Genomic DNA, 18,830 nt, shown 5'->3' with positions numbered 1-18,830 from the left:
TTAACTGTCAATAAAACAAACCTCGAAAGTTCGTGGAATGAAATCTATTTGCAAAGTTTTATTAAAATCGGTTACTGGAAAGTGAACCGGATTCATTCCCTAGTTTGCAAAGGTGAAATATTTTCTTCAAAATATAAATGGGCTCAATACTGAGATACCCTCTTTCCAACAAAAAAGAATCATCCAATTCGGAGTAATCGCGTAAAATAGATACAAAAAAATATAATCGAATTGAGAACCTCCTTTGTTTTGAAGTCTGTTAAAAAAATAAAGTATTTTCTTATTAATATATCTATTTTAGGGTCGTATTCCACAACTTGAAATCATCCTCAAGTTCTGACTTGAGCTTTGAGTAGAGTTATAGAGTACGACGGCTAGAAGTATTCTTTTATTTCGAAGACCTAAAAGATTAATTTTGAATTTTTAAATGGGAGAGGCGGTATTTCCCGGCAATGGCACATTATTATTATTATTAATAACTTTGCCTCCGCATTTAGCCACTGAAAAGGTTGGAAAAGCAGAATAACAGATTATGGAAAAGCTAAGCGCCCAGACACACGAGGAGAAAGTTTTCGCGGCGACCGCCGCGCGGTCGACGAGCTGACTCCGCTCGGCGGCCGCATAGACAAAAGACAAGCTAGTGCATTTCACCTAAAAGCTAAATAAATAGAGCGTATTTTGCCATGACAGCTTGGTCTCTGAACACGTGCACGCTGGGCGGTGGTCGCCACAGACTCTGCTCTTCGACCGCGTGGCGGCCGCGCGAAAACTTTCTCCTCGTGTGTCTGGGCGCTCAGGGTTTTGAATGAGAAAGTATATGGTAAGTTGGTTAGGTGAGTAGCTATTTAAGGTATATATCGGCATACATATTAAAGCTTGATATTATTATTTTCGATAAATATGGACATAACATTAGATACATCTTTGTTACATGAATACAATAAACTTGGTTGAATATTGATAAAGGAAAGGTTTAGCGTTTGCAATTTCGACGTGTGGATCGACCCTCTTTTTTAAAGGATATTTTGCACTTGGCCTCTGATGGCCTTGACTGCGCCACCGGAGAAAAGGGCGAGCTTTAATAATCAAGCTGAAGGTTCATAACGTCTTAAATAAACTAAAAATTAAGTAGCGGGCCTGTAGATCGATTCAGAATCTTACGATAACTGAGTTGTCGACCGATTCGATTTGATATTGAACGATTTCTTTTCATTTTTATTCACAACACCCAAATCGAACGTCAAACTGTCGTATTCGAAATCGAACCGAAATGACGCCACACCCGTACGGTTACTCGAACATCTCGATCGGCAAAGGCCACAAACATTATTCAAGAACACAGTTATCGAATGAAAATTACCGAACGTCCTATTGTTTACAAAGCAAGAACGTAACATGGAAATTTCTTATTATTTTAAATAAAGTCTGGATTTTTATAATTTATTTTAACGCAAGACAAAGGCATTCCTATGTTTTGGGCCTTTAAAGTCTTAAAAATTGATATAAAAGAATTTTCATAATCTATTTCACCGACTAACTCCGTAAACGCTGTTGGATAAAGATATAATCCGAATCGAACGTTTAACTCGGAATGGTCTGAATAGATCGGAATGGTCTGAATTGATCGGAAAGCGCCCTTCGATTATAGAACGATATCCAATCGAACGATTCAGTTAAAATATCGAAGAGTTCCGCCAGAAGGGCGTGCTATAGGAGAGAATCTACCAGTGTACGTGATGTAATGAGGGGCTCTACGACCTCGCCGGCGAGAACGATTGGTGCGTGTGGAGATGGACTGATTTGCGATCTGGTTGGCTTTCAAAGTGGCGAGAGTTATAGGGTCGTGAGGGTCGTTGACGACTTCCCTTGGGCGACGGATTCTACGTACGAGATGGGGGTGTTCCCCGAGGGGGTCGTAATTGGATGCAGTCACTACGAGGGGGTTGGGGTGGTGAAGAGCAGAGTCGAAGTATTTCATCGATGCCTGTGTCATGAATTCATGATCCACAATAGCCCAATTGGAGCCATAAGTCTATGTGGAGGTTAGCGTTGCGCAGGTACCACGGGGCACCCGTCGCGTGGCGAATGATCCATTTTGGAGAGCCTGCAGGCGGTGTATTAGGGCGAGATTTGCCTGTGCGAATGCGACGCTGGCGTACGTCATAATTGGGCGAACGCAGATCGTGTACAGTCTCACCTTATCACGAATGGAGAGTTTACTATGCTTGGTGAGAAAGCGGTGGAGGCGGTTCATTACAAACTGGGCGCGATCGTGGACGGTTTTCACGTGTGTTTTTAATGACAGCTTCCCATCGAGCGTAATTCCTAGGTATTTGACCGTGTTCTCCCAAGGGATTTGGCGGCCGAAGAGCGAAATCGGGGTTAGGTTACCCTACGACTGGACAAGTTACTTCTCCTGCAGAATATATCGCCACGCTTTGTCGGGATTGACTTCGATTCTCCATCTGCGAAACCACTCGCCAGGCGTGTGGTGACGGATTGCAGAGCTGCGAAAACTAATTTGGAACTCCGCGCCGAATAATAGAGCGCAGTGTCGTCAGCAAAGAAACCCGATTTGGTACTGTAAAAGCGAAGACACCAAGACCCTCGCACCCGCACCTGCCGCCGCCCCCGCGCCGGAATGAATCCATACATTGCGACTTTTACTTGGCGCGGTACACTTGTGGTCCTTCTTAAGTAGGTCATGAATATCGAACAAGCGATAATTTCGTATAATGCATTCAGTTTCGAGGTACGTCCGTACCTCTTACGTACTTTACGTACGTACTTCGTCACGTTTTTGGTCAAATTTACGATTAGTGATGTTCACTTGATGCAACATAGTTCTCGATTCTGATCGACTTAGTAAACAAAGGGCTGATAATTCCCATGAACTTAGAAAATGTAATAAAAGTATTCTAAAAAATTTTTAGTTTTCCAGAGCAACTTTGTTTTCAAAACGTTACTGGCAAAATGTCGTCGACGATGATATTTTTCACGTCCCGTCCCGTGCCCGTCTCGTATACTTGAATACTATGTTTTTCTAAGTAACGATTTAACAAATGTAAGACACGGGAAAAAGCATGTTATGTTTGCTGCGACCTTAAAGGTCACAGTATACGGGACGGGAATGGGCAAAATATCTTCGAAGATGATATTTTTCAAGTCATGTCCCGTTCTCGTCACGTATACTTTACATGTTTTTATATGTAACGATATTAACAATAACTCCCGTAAATTTTACGGGACGGGAAAAATCACGTTACGCACATGCTGCGATCTTTAATTGGCTTATTCTGGTATTATTTTACTATAATAATCTTTCGCGTTTGTTATCATAAATCATCATCATCATAATATTATTATCTCTATAAATATGTTGTCAGTGGATTCAGTCGATGGGACGAATAAGTCGTGTGCTTGGTGGTAAGCGATATGCCTAAGCGGTTCCAACTGAAAACCAGCGTTACAGCAGGCGAGCTGTAACATTATGCTGAGTTGGATCCGTTTTAGCTTTTAGATAGGTATATGTGAAATGAATGAATGTGAATTACCTGTTTAGCTTGAAACCTTAAGCTGAATAAACGTTTCTTTCTTTCTTTCCTAATGACGCATGTCCTTAGTGTCCTGAAAATGTAGCTTGTGCATACTTACCTATGATATAAGTTATTCGTTATTAATGGGACAGAAATCCAGCAAACGACAAATCGGTATATTCAGTGGGTTTATGCAACTATTTGAATATCTATAAAAAATCTAGTTTATATGTTCATTTTAATTATATGTATTACAACCTATGTCTTACCTAATATTTTGTAGGTAACCACTTTATTGGACTTCGCAATTTTATATAATTATATTTTTTATACTTAATTATTTTTTGTTCGCTAAACGTGAAATGGCATTGATAACTCTTCACTAAATTAGTCCGCAAATTGTCCCCAAATGTCGAAAATAAAATAGAATACTCCATTTTGGTAGGTCAATGGAATAGTCACATAACATTTATTGTGTCCTGTAAAAAGTTAATAAAGGTTTTTGATTGCTGATGCTTAGATTGTTGAAATATTGAGCAATACTATGTAACAATTCATTATTTGTCTATTGAGCAATACTCAAAAAAAAAAGTTGATTTGAACAACGCAACAACGGCCGCTTTGCTTTGCCGCTAAAAGTATTTTGTAGCCACAAATTAAAAGTGTAGCTAGGGACTGTTCGTTACGTAATCTGACAGTATTCGTTTTTCAAAAATTAGAGCTAAACTCTGGTATATTTGACTTTTCCGTTCCTTATACTTTCGAGTTAAAATTCATCATTAATTTATTAATTTCTATTTATGAATGTGATATAAACCTTTTCTAAAACTTGGTGAAAAAAGAATATTTCTAGCTGGCCACTTTTTGCCGATACGTGGCATAAGCACGAACAACTTCCACGTTCGCCGCCATTTTGACATCCAGCGAATTTTAGTGATTTCAGTAAAGTGTAGCATTTTTTCTTGATAATATAGATTTTTGCGTCTGAAAATGTGAGTATATCGATAGATGTTACTGTTTGGGTATTGGTAAAACAATTTTTATTAATGGTATATTGAGAAAATCATTCTGTGGCTGTTACAAACGAAGGGTGGTGACCGCAGTAGTGTCGGCCAATCTTTGTTGCAAACCCTTACCTCACGCCAAGATTCCGGCACGTTCTAGGATCAGCTTACTGTGTTTCAACAACTGATATGGTTATCTTTGCGTTTGCTGTGGTCATATGTGGTATCATTTAGAAACAGAAGACGTAAAATTTCATCAGTGACTGCCATGTCATTACCATTGATTGAAATAACGTGTGTTGGCTGACGAATGAGTCACAAGGAGTATTCCAATAATTATGAATCTTGTTTCAGACTTCTTATAAAGCCGAAAGATGGGGAATATGTTCGCTAATTTATTTAAAGGCCTATTTGGCAAAAAGGAAATGAGAATATTGATGGTGGGTTTGGATGCTGCTGGTAAAACCACAATCCTATACAAACTTAAATTAGGTGAAATTGTTACAACAATTCCTACTATTGGTGAGTTCTAAGTTTTTTATTACCTGTTGTTATTGTAACTGAAAAGTAGCTTTTGCCTTATCTACAATTATATAGTCAGTGTGATGTGGCACTCTTTATGGTTGCATTATTGTAGGGCTTGATATTAACTTTTTGCTAATATAACTCAGTGAAAGTTATACTGCGTGGTTAAAAAACAAGAGCAAGTGAAAATAACTTCACTGCAAGTGTGTAGAATAAAACTGTGTTGCATGGTTACACAGATTTGTGAAATAAAATAAATAAAGTTAATTGAAAATATAAGTTGAATTTTTTATGTGAAAGTTTACAACATTAGATTCACTATTATCACAGATTTTACTGTTGAGCATGTATGATTGATTGGTTTGATTTCACAATTGTATCTATGGAGGCTGGAAAAGAAAAGCGCTTGCAAAATTATATCTTGTTGAGGAATGTACAGTACCTACAAAGTAAAAATACTGCAACACTGTCAATGTATAAATTTGAATGTTATATACAACATTTTTAATTAAGGTATTATGTAAAAAAAAGAAATTTGATACATTATGTACATATGTTTAATTGTGACTCTATTATATCTACAGAAATAATAAATTCTGTGTTCAATAGACAACACTATTTAAATTTTATTGACAGCAAATAGTTTATCCATTCTCTTATGACTTTTAGAATTCTCTACTTATGCTTCCATTGATTTCTTATGGGTTTTGTGGGGAAATGCAATCTGCTTCAATATTCCAGACAATGATATCGGTGACAATGATAAGTTAATAATGTTCCAGACAACTATACCGATTGCCTGGTCTTAAATTAGGGAATTTGCTGTATTTTGAGTACCAGAGTAACAAATTTCACACCTGAATACCCAGACTAGAACCAATTTAGAAAATATTGAGTTGTGACTTGAATCTTGGAGTTTAGAATAGGTGTAGTAATAAGTAAGATTTGCATACAATATAGACTGTTCGCTACATATTTTAAATTGTGTTGTAATTTATATATTCCAGGGTTTAACGTGGAAACTGTAGAATACAAAAACATCAGTTTCACTGTGTGGGATGTTGGTGGTCAAGATAAAATTAGGCCACTGTGGAGGCATTATTTCCAGAACACACAGGTTTGTTTTTAGTTTGTATATTTTTTAAGATTTGTGCGGGTTCATTGCAAGATGTGGTGCATTGAAAACAATGTGAGTCACTTTGTGAAAGCACCTTAGAACAATAATTTTAATCAATTTGTAAGAATGTGTCAATGGAACAATAACAATATGTTCGATATGCAATTTTAATTATTATTATTCTAAGACCTTCGGAGACTTATACTTGAACTCACAACCTTAGGTTTATAAGTTGTGTATGCTTCATGTGAAAACACTTTAGATAGAAATGCTTTGTTCAGTTGAATGCAGAGCTAGTTTATCAGGCCATTAGCAGTGGTAGTATCGTCTCTGTTGGTTGTTGCTGGTTGGATGCTAATTTAATTGACCCTAGTAAACATTTTTCCTTTTTTTAAATTTTAATTTATTTACTCTGCTATCACTTCTTTTATTTAAGAGCATTGCTCTTCTCAATGTAGCTCGCCTCTAGCCTCTTCGTGGCCAAGCTCTTTGCTTGAGTTTATATGATGCCACATTTACCTACCCTTTTATCTAGGTTTAACTAATCCTTTGCCTTCGCCTGCCTCATAGTCGTAGGGAGTTGAGGTAAGAACGAAGATTAGTTATCAGACGTGTTACTACCGTAATACTGCTATCACTCCTTAGGTTACTTGGACTGTCAGTTATTTATTATTTATTTTATTGCAATGTAGCAAGCAATGATTGTACGAAACACAACAGTTGATCAAATTATGGTGCAACACTTATTAGGTCAAGAGTCAGCTCTTGGAAAATTTTGCTTCTGACTCATACTATGGTATTATTCTGCCGTTTTTCCCACAGTTAAGGCAATGACTTTTTGTTGTTATTAAAAAGAATTGAACCAACATTAACTTTAAGTATTACAATACATACATGTTTATCAATTGGTTTTTGTTTCAGTTTTACATAAACAGAAAGTATAAAAGAAAGATTTGACAAGATTTTTGCATAAAGATTTTATGAAAAGAAATAGTTTCATAAAATTGTTAAATATGACAATATATGAGTAGTACTGATTCTATAACAATACGATAGTTATTAATTGGTTTTTGTTTTAGATAAAAAAAAATATAAAAGAAAGATTTTGTGACAGGTCTTTTAGTGAAGATTTTATGAAAAGAAATAGTTTCGTTTATTGTTAAATACGAGAATATAGTATTGATTCTTTATTTTCTAACCTGATATTGATTACCATTATGTTTGAAGCCCAGTGTGCAAACTCAAAGCGAAGTGCCGCTAATAGTCTTAGGAACCTGTTGGGATCTGGAATAGTGTTTTAGACAAATTTTATGTTTCTTTGTACCCAGTTAAGGACGTTGGGTACGTTATGAACGTAAATCAGTCACCACAATCATTACCTGGGTACAAAGAAAGACAAACAATTAACATTTGAGCAAACTTTACATTTGATACATCAATGGTTTGGAGATACGTCACACTGTAGTGCGGTATATATAATATACGACACAGAAATTTACGTAGTACTTGTAGAATTTAGTTCAAGGCTACATTTTGTACTATAACATCGGAATTGCTCCTAGAATTTAATTATAAAAAATGAAAAGTGGTTAAACAGGTTGGGAAGTTTTTAGTACGCCTTTTACATCATGAAACCACACTCTTTTATTCTTTGATTTAAAAAAAAAAGACTCACTTGGCGGTGTCTAACTGTCTGTCATCGGGTGTTTGTTGGGAAGTCAACAATATCTTGTAAGAATTTCTGAAAGTGGTGGAATTAAAATAATATAATATAATAAATATATATACATATCTTTCATAAAATAAAAATGATCAGTGCTTATCTTTTGTCCTACTTATACAAATGCTTATAAGTAAATTCGTTTCAATATACATATGTTTAACCCATATTTTATCACATCATAAATTACTAAAGTAGGTCATATTTCGAAGTTTACTGTTGAGATAGCAGTAAAAGAGTAATGTATTAATTGTAGTGCTACAAATCGGCTTCAGGACAACAACATAAATAATGACATCAAAAGTCAACAGTCTCCTTGTTTACATGTTTATGTACTGAGTCTATGTATATCTAAATATTAATAGCACTGATAAGGAACAGAATGGAATGGCATGGTTCTTGACAGTCATTACCACAAAAATATAAAAATTTTCTTATTGATATTGAAAAAATTACAATTATGAAGTTAAGACAATTGCAAAAAATTACATTTTATGTTATGAAAGATTATTATTACACTAGTTACAATTACCTGCTAACTAGGACAACAAAAATCCATATGACTTTGGTTGATTGTCGTCTTGTTATATGATATTTTTTGTTTTGATAATTATTGTGAACGACAAATTCGTGAACAAAAACTATTTACCTCCATTTTTCTTATTTGTTTTTCTCAGGTCAATCAGCCTTATAACTAAGTGTTAGTGTTTAGCCAATTTGATGATATTGAAAAGTGTAATCTTTACTATAGAATAAAAATAATCTGAATTTTAAATTTAGGAAGCATTATTGAATATTCTATCATTAATAAACCAATGACAGCTATGTTTTATTTACTGCAAAATAAAGACATTTTAAATATATTTACAATTGATACTGTAGCACCCAAATGCTCAAACGACCTTTAATTATTAAGTAACGTGTTGTCTCTAGTTTCGCACGAGACACGTTCAGTTTAAATCTTTTTTTTCCGATTGCTGTGTAATCACCGGAAGAAATACGCAATCTTCTTAGGAATTGTGAATGGAACTACTGGGACAAATTCTTTCGAAGTATGACATGAAAAATACGTAAATAATGGTGTAACTTTTATTTTTCCAGGGTCTTATCTTTGTAGTAGACAGTAATGACCGAGAGCGTATCGGCGAGGCGCGTGAGGAACTCATGCGGATGTTAAGCGAAGACGAGCTACGAGATGCTGTACTCCTCATCTTCGCAAACAAACAGGTACACTGCCTTTTTTTGTGAATGATTGTGATTGTATCACATACCATACCATATACCATAATTAACTGCCTCCGTGGCCGAACGGTTACCATGCCGGACTGCCACGCAGAGGTCCCAGGTTCGATTCCCGGGCCGGGAGAAATGTTTGTATGGCTTACATTTATTTCTTTCGTGAGTTTGGGTGTAATTTGTGGTTGTCTATGTGTGTGTCCATGGCACCCGCGACACAGGGTTTCCCTAGTGGCGGAGCTATGTTGAGTGTGCGTTATTTATTTATTTATTTTATTAAGGATACCATGTTCTTTACTTTTTTCCTGACGTTATTTTGCTTTGCCATAACCTTCGCATATACCTTTTTGCGTCGTGAATTTCTATACTATCCTAAATGTCATTGATAAAATTAAAATTATTTTAAATATTACGTTTACTGATGTTTTGCGTTCTCCAGGATCTGCCAAACGCTATGAACGCGGCCGAGATAACGGACAAGCTGGGGCTGCACTCGCTGCGCAACCGCAACTGGTACATCCAGGCGACATGCGCCACCTCCGGTGACGGCCTCTACGAGGGGCTCGACTGGCTCTCCAATCAGCTTAAGAACGCCAACCGCTAACTGCATGTGCGACACACAGACAAATCTGATTACTGAAAGAGACTATGGTTTAAGATATGTTAACTTTATTTGCTATAAAATACAATGTATTATGTGCGGAATCATAAATGTATTACTGATGCGTCACCCGGTGACCGAGCTCGCATCGCATTCTCGCGCAACACCCGCGGCCGCGTCGCCTTTGGGGCTGCAGCGGCCTTAGCGACCCGCTCCGCCTTCGGCCGACCATTCCAGTCCATTGGCAGTTAGTGTACAAATATATCATAGGGGGGTCATGCTGTACTTAGTGGAGTGCTGTTAGGGTCCACACACCGGATGCGTTGTTTGTTCGATCCCTGATGACGTTGAACAAAATATAGTGTGTAAATTTAATGCAAAATTACAATTTTGTTTATAATTTGATCAGTAAACGAAAAGGAACGAACGGTGTACACTTACTGAGTAATCGCGCATGTGATGTGGATAGGTTGGTAGCTGACGCTTGATAAAGTGAATCACAGCATAACATGTTTTATATGTATACTTATAATGTGGAATAAGTTGTCGTAATAAAAAAGTATTTAAAGTTACTTCACTTTTAATTCATTTGTTTTAGTTAGAGTCCTACACGCTAGGCAGGTAGGCCGGAGTCGCGGCGGGCACAGTCACCGGGGCGTTCGCCGCGTCAGAGCACGTCACTGACAATTTCTATTAGATTTATCTTCTGTCTTTGATGTAGGGTGAAACCAGTTTTGTGCGTATTCCACTTATTTGAACGACTTATTGTATGATGATAGTTTATTTTTATGGAAGTTAACTAGGTAGAGTAAGCTGTTATGTATTTTACATTGAGATCCGTTCTGAGCGAGGCCGCGGGTGCCGTCGGCGCGTCACTAGGCCCGTCGCGATGGACCTGCATTTACAGACAACTTCTCATGGCGAACCGAGAGATTAACTTGTAATTTAGGTATAATAATAATATAATATGTATTAGATAAACACGGTGTCATTTTGAGAAGTGTTTCTGCCTACAGGGAAACAGTGCTCAGAATTCTCAGCGGTACTTTGCTCTTACACAATTAACTATAACTTAGCATTTTTATAATAATTTAGGAGAAATTGTTAAAACACAATTCAATGATACAATTATTGTAACAGTATGGTGGATAGGATTTTTTTTATTTTTATGAAAATCAAAAATTTTATGAGATGCGAAATGTGACATTCCGGTTTGTCTTTATGCTGTATTATGGAATAAAATATCCTCACCAATTTCCGATCTTTGTTTTCAAACTAACTCCTAGAGGTGATACGTTTTTCAAAATGAAAATGGATCAATCACGTAGTAGTATCTATTTTGATAGCGTACATTATAGACATTCTCTTGAAATATTAAATTGAAAATTTTTATTGTAATTGGTATTCTTCACTTTAAACTTAAAAAGAATCATATCAATTTGGTTTTCTTTCTACGAAACCTAACTCAAAATGACACAACTGTTGCTTAGTAACTAAAAGTGTTCTAAGGCTCAATTTACATTGCCGCGAAACAGAAAAGAAGTGAATGTAACGAAATAGCACATGGCATAATGAACTTTATGCCGATTATGTTAACATACGAATTAGATAAGAGTCAAAAAACCAATCTTCCGCAGAATTCTCGCGTAGTTTCAGGAATTCCCACAGCTACCGTTACATATTTGTGCGCACTGTATCTCACAGTAGATCGCCGCTTGATCTAGCTTTGCACTGTCTATGCGCTTCTCGTATCTGCACCAGACTCCGATGTTTTTGTAAGTATATTGCACGGCTGTGTGATGAATATTTGAGGCTTTGTGAGACGATTGATGAGCGACTGTTTTCTGTGAATCACTATTAATAATATTATCTAGTTATGACTTTTACAATGCCTTGGTAATTTATTGTAATTCTGTGTAATTGTATGAGATAATAAATAAAAGAAATATTTACCTGGCTGAGTGACGAAAAACTTTCATAGATTTCTCACAGATGGCGCTACGGCAAACCAAAAAGAAATTCTGCAACAAGCATATCGAAAACTTCGTAAGGTCTGCTAGTTCGTTCCGTGGCTCAGTTGGGAGAGCGTCAGGGGGTCTACTCTCGATCTCCGTCCGACATCCGTCCGAAACAATTACTGCCAAAAAAGAATACTTGGCCAAATGAAAAGACGCGTGATGCGAATGAAGCTTCATACTTGATACTTTTCTTTTAATTTTGTCGAATGTTACTTATTTCACAGTAATTGTTTCGGACGGATGTCGGACGGAGATCGAGAGTAGACCCCCAGACACGGTAGGCGGAAGGTGATGGTTCGAACCCAGCCAAGTCCAAGGAATTTTTCTTTTTCTATTAAGAGTGGACTACTACTACCTCAGCACGGTTAATTTTGCTTTGGTCGAGCGGCAGGGACACTGGCTCTCTGAAATAATTCAGAATTATTTTTTTACTACCATATAAAGCCATATGCAAAATGTATATCGTATACTACACAATATCCAATTTTCAAAGGGCTTCCATTTAGTTTAATTGATATAAAAAAAGTTTAAAATTAAAATTCGGCGGTAAGTTTGTGTTTTTTTTTCTATCGTGAAAACTTGGGAATCGTGTTTTCACACCGTATACTAGTCAGTGTATGTCCTCAATTTTACTATATATTTTCTCCAAAGTTATTGATCCAACACTTTCACTGTTATGCGGAATCAACAATTTGAGGTTATATCGGCTCTTAATAATTATAACAATTGCAGTGTTAGTAATTCACTAAAAATAATTTAATAACGTGGCAGTAAAACTTCCTGATATTCATTAAACTTAATATTACAAATCAATAATATTACAAATTTTAGTTTGTGCATTAGACAAGTGACATAAACGTAAATTGAGCCGAGTGAGTTTTACCTCGTGTACAGTTCAAAATGTGGAAATATCTTTAAATATTCTTTGCCGTATCTCTTTTGGAGCTTGAATATGGCGATGTTATAAAAAGATGACAGACTTGCAAGTAATTAAAGGTTGGACTCCATGTGGCAGTACGCTATATGGATGCTGCTCTATGCTGGCATGCTGAAGGGTACTAATGACATCCTGTGTAAAACACAAGTTTAGTATGGACGTAGTGCCGATGAAAAATGGCAAGTGGGACTCAACCCTAAAATTGTTTAAGTCATCCGTCTTGTCTTTGTGTTGTCTTTTCCTATCAATTGAGATCGAGATTGGAGTGCTACTAAACCAATATTTTTTTGCTACAAAAATAGGAGGAATGTAATGTATAACATATATATATATAACAAGATACGCGCGCACACGGAGGGTAAGTGTGTCAGTGGGGCGAAGAGTGGATATTTGAAAAAGGTAAAGAAAAAAAGTCTTTTCTACTGCCAAGTCGAGTATAAAGTACGTAGGCAAGCCTATGAGAATAATGTTATGCAACTGCATGCTTTAATATGCAAGGGTATATGAAATTGTAACGTTGGAATTATACCCCTGTTTACTACTTGATAGTAGATAGTGAGACAGGGGCAGGATTAAACCATTTATTTCACGCACACACAAAGATCACACATAAAAAAAAAGAATTTAAATAATTTGTGTTCGGGGGACTTTCAACCTCCAGGGAGCGGCAGACACCGTAAGCGATTTCACCTCACACATTGCCTACACTGGTTTTTCCGACCTCTCTTAACAGGTTGCATTACGGGCTACTTCATAATTTAACAAGGTCCGAAATTATTAAGATTTTTATTTTCTTTGATAATTGTCATGATCTTGTTATCGTATCGGTGGCAAACACTTTAATGTTTGCCATAGTGGTGAAAGGTATTCGCCGATTGTTGCCTAGGGTGGACCAGACATAAGGAAAGGAACGGTACGCTGTACGGGGAGGTTCCTTTCGTGTATCACCTATCCTATCGAATGATAATTATCCTATCGGACAATTATGATACTTACCTGATATATATATCCGAGAATTAACCACACTGATTCATAGTTTCCTTTCTTTAATTTTTTACTAAAAATGACAAACAGAGAAAATACTAAATAAACATGCAGAAAAATCTCTGGGAAAACGATTTGGTTTGTGACTTTTGAGATTGATATTTGACACATTTCTATTCGAGCACAAGATACGACATTGCTAGCGGCAGCATTTTGTTTAATTTAATAAATTTTACAATATCAAGATAATGATCAAGGGGTATTTAGTAAGATATATTAATTCAGTAAATTAACGATAATTATCACTTGAACCCAGTAATTTAATAATCACAATTATACTTTTTCAGAACAAGCTATTACAAGAAATATATTCGCACAAGAATAAAGACATCAATTATCCATTCAACGTAACTATTTTAGATAACCTACCTTTTTTCTATAACCTCTTCATTTTAGCGAGAAGAGGGTTTATTTTGGACAAAGTTTGAAATCGTTTCAGCCCTGTATTGGCCTACCGTTTTATGAGTTAGTCTGTGGCATCAAAAAGGAGTCCCACAAGCAGGTGTCGGGCACTCAGGGCACAAAGGGCACAAAGGGCAGAACATCAAATGCGCCATTGTTAGTGGCACAACACGTAAGCAGATTTGGATTTATTTACTCATGTTAATTTAACAATCTCGTATTTAAATTTTCGTCTAATCATTTAATTTTAAAATAAATCCATAGAAAATTTAAAAAAACTATAGTTTGGTAGTTTTAGAAACGCTTTCGATTGAATTGGTGACAAACTCCGGGTTTATTTAAAAGAAAAGTTTTATTGACTGTGTATATAAGACATGAAATATAATAATCATTTTATAACATATTTAATAACTAAACTATTAATTTCATTATGTGCGCCTGGTAAGAATGAAATTGCATATTGCACATATTGTGTTTTATGAATTCATAAAATGAATGTTTCTAGTTTCTGATTCTACTAGACGTATTGCTACTGCAGCGACCAACATATCGACTGAACTGGCAGTGGGTACTGTCTCAATTTTGACAACTTTACAGGTAATACGTAGTTTTTAAATATTTTTATTACACATGTATGTACGTCTTTCTATTTAATAAACCAGATGCTATATAAATGACTAAAACAATTTTTTTCTTCCAGTAAAGTTGTCAAAATTGAGGGTACTACCTCACCTCGGTTGCCAGTTCACAGTCGATATGGATCTTAGCTTGCTGAGTCAGTGCCTTTTCAGTTCTAGGACAAAAAATGTTCCGCTTCTGTCTTTGATCTCCGTGACAAAGTTCCCTCAAAAGAAATAAACTAATCTCTTAAGGACAACAGGGTGGGCTTAATTATAGGCGCCAGCTACACTGTCACGAATCTGTTATTTTTTGTGCCTATGTTCTTTTGGATACATTATGACTACATAATCGAATGAATCTTACAATTCCGAGAAAATAGGCAGTAGGTATTACCGTGCATTCGGAGTATCTCATTATGTCGGTTCAGGGTCGTGTCAGTTTCCATTTTTTTATCTCGTGGAATGTCGAGGATCCTGCATTGTTCAATATAAAGCTAATCTTGCTATTGTTGCTTAATTTATAACCGCAAAGATCTGTGAGCCTACATTTTTATCAGAATTGGGGACTGAGCATTTTAAGCTTGTAAAAAGTGCACTTTTCTTGGTATACCTACCTATAACAGTTAATAACTGCGTGTTTGAGTTATATATTGTTAAAATTGTGTTGTAGGTACCACGAAATTGGTTTTATAGCTTCGAATTTTAAAAACTATTAAACAATTCTCTGTTCTATTTCCATGCTATCATATTATGCTTCTAATATCTATAATAAATCTGATTGTGTAAGTAATTATGTTGTCACGCTAAACATCTAGACCGAACGGACACGTAATACTTTTTGCCTTGGACTAATCACAGGTGGCATTTTTATTCTAAATGAAATTGCGATACACGTTTTCAACATCGTAAAGTGGTAGCAGAAGGTAGTGGAAGTGTGCTAGGCCTTATAACTCAGAGGTCTGAGAATCGAGACCACGCTCTACTATACTCGTATTCTAGACATCTTTTGCTACATTTTTGTTCTCTTTACATACTATATAAGTTTGAGTGAGGTGCACGCAAGGAGCCTCCTCGCAATGGCGTACTCATCATACATGGGCAACAATCGGCGAGTATGTTACGCCGATTGTTGATAACCTGTGGGCCACTATAACATTAGTAATCTGCTATGCGAACTTCAGGAACTACAGGTAGGGGCGAACTTCGATCTTCCCGTAGCCTTAAGCTGTGTTCTCAACGTACTGGTTTTTTGTCTAATTCTTTCGCCCTTTCACGCAATTCGTTTTTGTAACGCGCTCCCGCTACATGCAAGACAAGCTTAGATCAAACTATCATACAAGCGCAACATGCGGGTTACCTATCAGTAGTCCGAAATGACGTTTGTTCGAATTTTCATAAGCTGGAAAGTAATTATTAGAGGAAAGAAAATGTTTTTCTTTTAAACCTAACTTCACCTAACCTAACCGAACGTAATCGTGTCTTTGCGATAAACATCCAATATGTCCTGAAAGAACAACGGTTTCGTTGTAATTCGGTTTCCGGTGTGATGAAAATTCGAACAAACGTTATTTCGGAAAAAAATTCGAGATCGACAAGATAAAAACTTTTTATAATATACATGCGTTTATTATATATCTATATTACGCATGTTTATGTTATAATCTATTTATTTGACACGATATAAAATAACTACCAAATTTAGGATTATAATGTCTTATTATATCAGTTTTAATAAGGCAATGTGTTGTTTTTTTCTGTATGACCCAATGACTAGTAGATAATGCCTTATGGCATTAAGTTCGCCATTTATACTTACTATGTTTTATTGAACAAAACTGTTTAAATAAATAAAAATATTACAGTAAGAAAGAAAAGAAAATGAACGAAACCCATCCCCTTTGTAGCGGACTGTATCAATGGGTGAAAGGGTAAATGGTGGAAGCTAACAACGAGTGAGCAAGGCCAAGAGGATGTACTTACAGTTTATTAATTTTATTATAAACACGTATGTTGCTGTCTAAGCAAAATAGCCAACACTAAAGTCAAGAAAAAGGCGCCAAAAACAAACACATTTAAATTTAGAATTTAAATATAAAACTAAGCTTAAAAATACTATTATAAAATATATACAAAAAGATTTGTAGCGATTCGCTACATCGTCCGGGCGGAGAAAAGGATGGGACCACCTATACTGTTATTGGGGCCTCGGATGCTACGGAGTCTATAGGCATCCTAGTTAATTTCCTTAGGGAACGACGTAGCGTGCCGCCACGAGTCGCCACGTCTGTGACCCTGACCTCACCGTCTCTACCAGGTAGAGTTGGAGTACTTTACCTTTGGGCCATACACCTCTAGGTAACGTATCATCGGCGATGATTACCAAGTCTCCTACATTTAGAGGAGTTTGGGGAGTTCAGGACAGGTCGTATCTCCTTGACCCACCTGGACCAAAAGTGGTCAGCCAGACGGAGGTGTTTCTTCCACTCTACTCTGCGGATGAGGTCACGGTCATCTAAGCCTAAGATGATTTGGTTGTATAAATAATGGAAAAAAAGTGCCAAATAAATAATGAAAAGGAGTGAGTGGTCGTCGTCGGTGTTGGCACCCATCGGAACAAGTGTTAGGAGACGGCTGTTCACGATCGCTTGGGCTTCCAGCAGGAGAGTATCCAAAACTTCTGATTTAGGTGCTTGTCCGACTAAAATAATCCTTAATACCGTCTTCACACTTCTTACAGTGTTCCGAGTATCCTCCGAAAGATGGCGCGACAGTAGGAATAAAACGCCACGTCGAGCGATGCAGCGCCTCACGACCCATGATCGCGGAGTCAGCTGGCAAGCTGTGAGCAATTTTCAGGTGTACGGCGCGATGCACGTGTAAAGAGTGACATCACGTTTCTCTTTGCGTCTCCCCACTGCTACTTCTGTAGGTCCAAAATAGGCTAAGCCAGTACATGAGAAAAGACGTTGATGATGTACCTACTACCCTTTCGTACTAAACTCGGTGGTGGGGGAATGACGGGGATTTTGGAAGCGCATGTTGGTGAGACCCGAACTGGTTCCTCAACCAAAGACTCTGGGAGTGGCACAGACATCATAGATGGCAAAGGTGCATTTACCTGGGCTTGTGTCGCCGATATGTGGGGATCCACCGTAGGGCATACCGTGGTCCTTGGGAGGGTTACCTGGGTGTGGTCTCCACCAGCGAGCCAATCCACGACCGACTGTTGTGAGCCGTTGTGCGACTCGGCGTCTATCGCGGCGAGTTGTACCCGGAGTTCAGCCTCTTCTACAAGCTTTTCACGCTCATGTTGAATTCTGCGCAGTTCAGCCTCTACTGCTAGCTTCCGTGCGTGCGCGGTAGCCGTGTTAGTAGTAGAGGTGCGCGACTTTCCTCCCACGTTAGTAGGCGAGGTGCTTCGAGCCGAGGTACACGACGCACGCTGCTCCAGTGGACACGAATGTGTCCGGTGCAGTGGATGTGCCGTGTCTCCCGTCTCAGCAACCACGCTTGTCGCCGTAAGTGTTCTGGCTTTGCTCCTTGTCAGCATGTTGATATGAAATGTGTGGTAATTTGGAGTTACGGATAGAAAGGACCAGAATATGTAGCGGACTATATCAATGGGTGAAAGGGTAAAGGGTAGATGCTAACAACGAGTGAGCAAGGCCAAGGATGTACTTACAGTTTATTAATTTTATTATAAACACGTATGTTGCTGTCCAAGCAAAATAGCCAACACTAAAGTACAGAAAAAGGCGCCAAAAACAAACAAATTTAAATTTAGAATTTAAATATAAAACTAAGCTTAAAAAAGACTTTTAAAAAATTTTTTTTTTTTTTTTTTTTTTTTTTTTATTTTTATTGAAAACCAACAGCGTTTACAAAATCATAAATATACAAAGTAAACCTTAAAATAGTACAGCCAATAACAGGTTTTCTAGAATAAAATTTAGTATATAATACAACACCACAAAAGCATCAGCCAGTATTTAATGCTTCTGATCTTCCCCAAAAACGTGTTTGGTGTGTGTGTGTGTGTGTGTGTGTGTGTGTGTGTGTGTGTGTGTGTG

The 18,830-nt window shown here is 37.1% G+C and overlaps 1 protein-coding gene and 1 long non-coding RNA gene across 2 annotated transcripts; one reads left to right on the top strand and one right to left on the bottom strand.

Moving 5' to 3' along the window:
* The first annotated feature begins 4,372 nt into the window (after positions 1–4,372).
* On the top strand, positions 4,373–10,760 carry LOC113235574 (ADP-ribosylation factor 1). Its single transcript, XM_026471317.1, has 5 exons — positions 4,373–4,528; positions 4,895–5,062; positions 6,073–6,182; positions 9,004–9,129; positions 9,578–10,760. Exons 2-5 carry the CDS (start codon positions 4,915–4,917, stop codon positions 9,740–9,742), a joined length of 549 nt encoding a protein of 182 aa, XP_026327102.1. The 5' UTR covers positions 4,373–4,528; positions 4,895–4,914; the 3' UTR covers positions 9,743–10,760.
* LOC113235575 lies at positions 7,413–9,647 on the bottom strand. The gene is made up of 3 exons (XR_003310880.1): positions 9,552–9,647; positions 7,858–7,923; positions 7,413–7,561 (listed from the first exon to the last, which is right to left on the bottom strand). It is a non-coding gene; the product is annotated as an uncharacterized LOC113235575 (long non-coding RNA).
* Positions 10,761–18,830: the final 8,070 nt, after the last annotated feature.

This window comes from Hyposmocoma kahamanoa, unplaced genomic scaffold (assembly GCF_003589595.1).
Source record: "Hyposmocoma kahamanoa isolate Upper Pololo Valley unplaced genomic scaffold, ASM358959v1 88, whole genome shotgun sequence".
NCBI classification, from domain to species: domain Eukaryota; kingdom Metazoa; phylum Arthropoda; class Insecta; order Lepidoptera; family Cosmopterigidae; genus Hyposmocoma; species Hyposmocoma kahamanoa.
This window is presented reverse-complemented; position numbering and strand designations above follow the sequence as displayed.

Coding starts and splice junctions, on each gene's coding strand:
- LOC113235574 (XM_026471317.1), top strand. CDS start 4,915: ATGGGGAATATGTTCGCTAATTTATTTAAAGGCCTATTTGGCAAAAAG. Junction 5,063..6,072: donor TACAACAATTCCTACTATTG/GTGAGTTCTAAG, acceptor TATATATTCCAG/GGTTTAACGTGGAAACTGTA. Junction 6,183..9,003: donor ATTATTTCCAGAACACACAG/GTTTGTTTTTAG, acceptor TTATTTTTCCAG/GGTCTTATCTTTGTAGTAGA.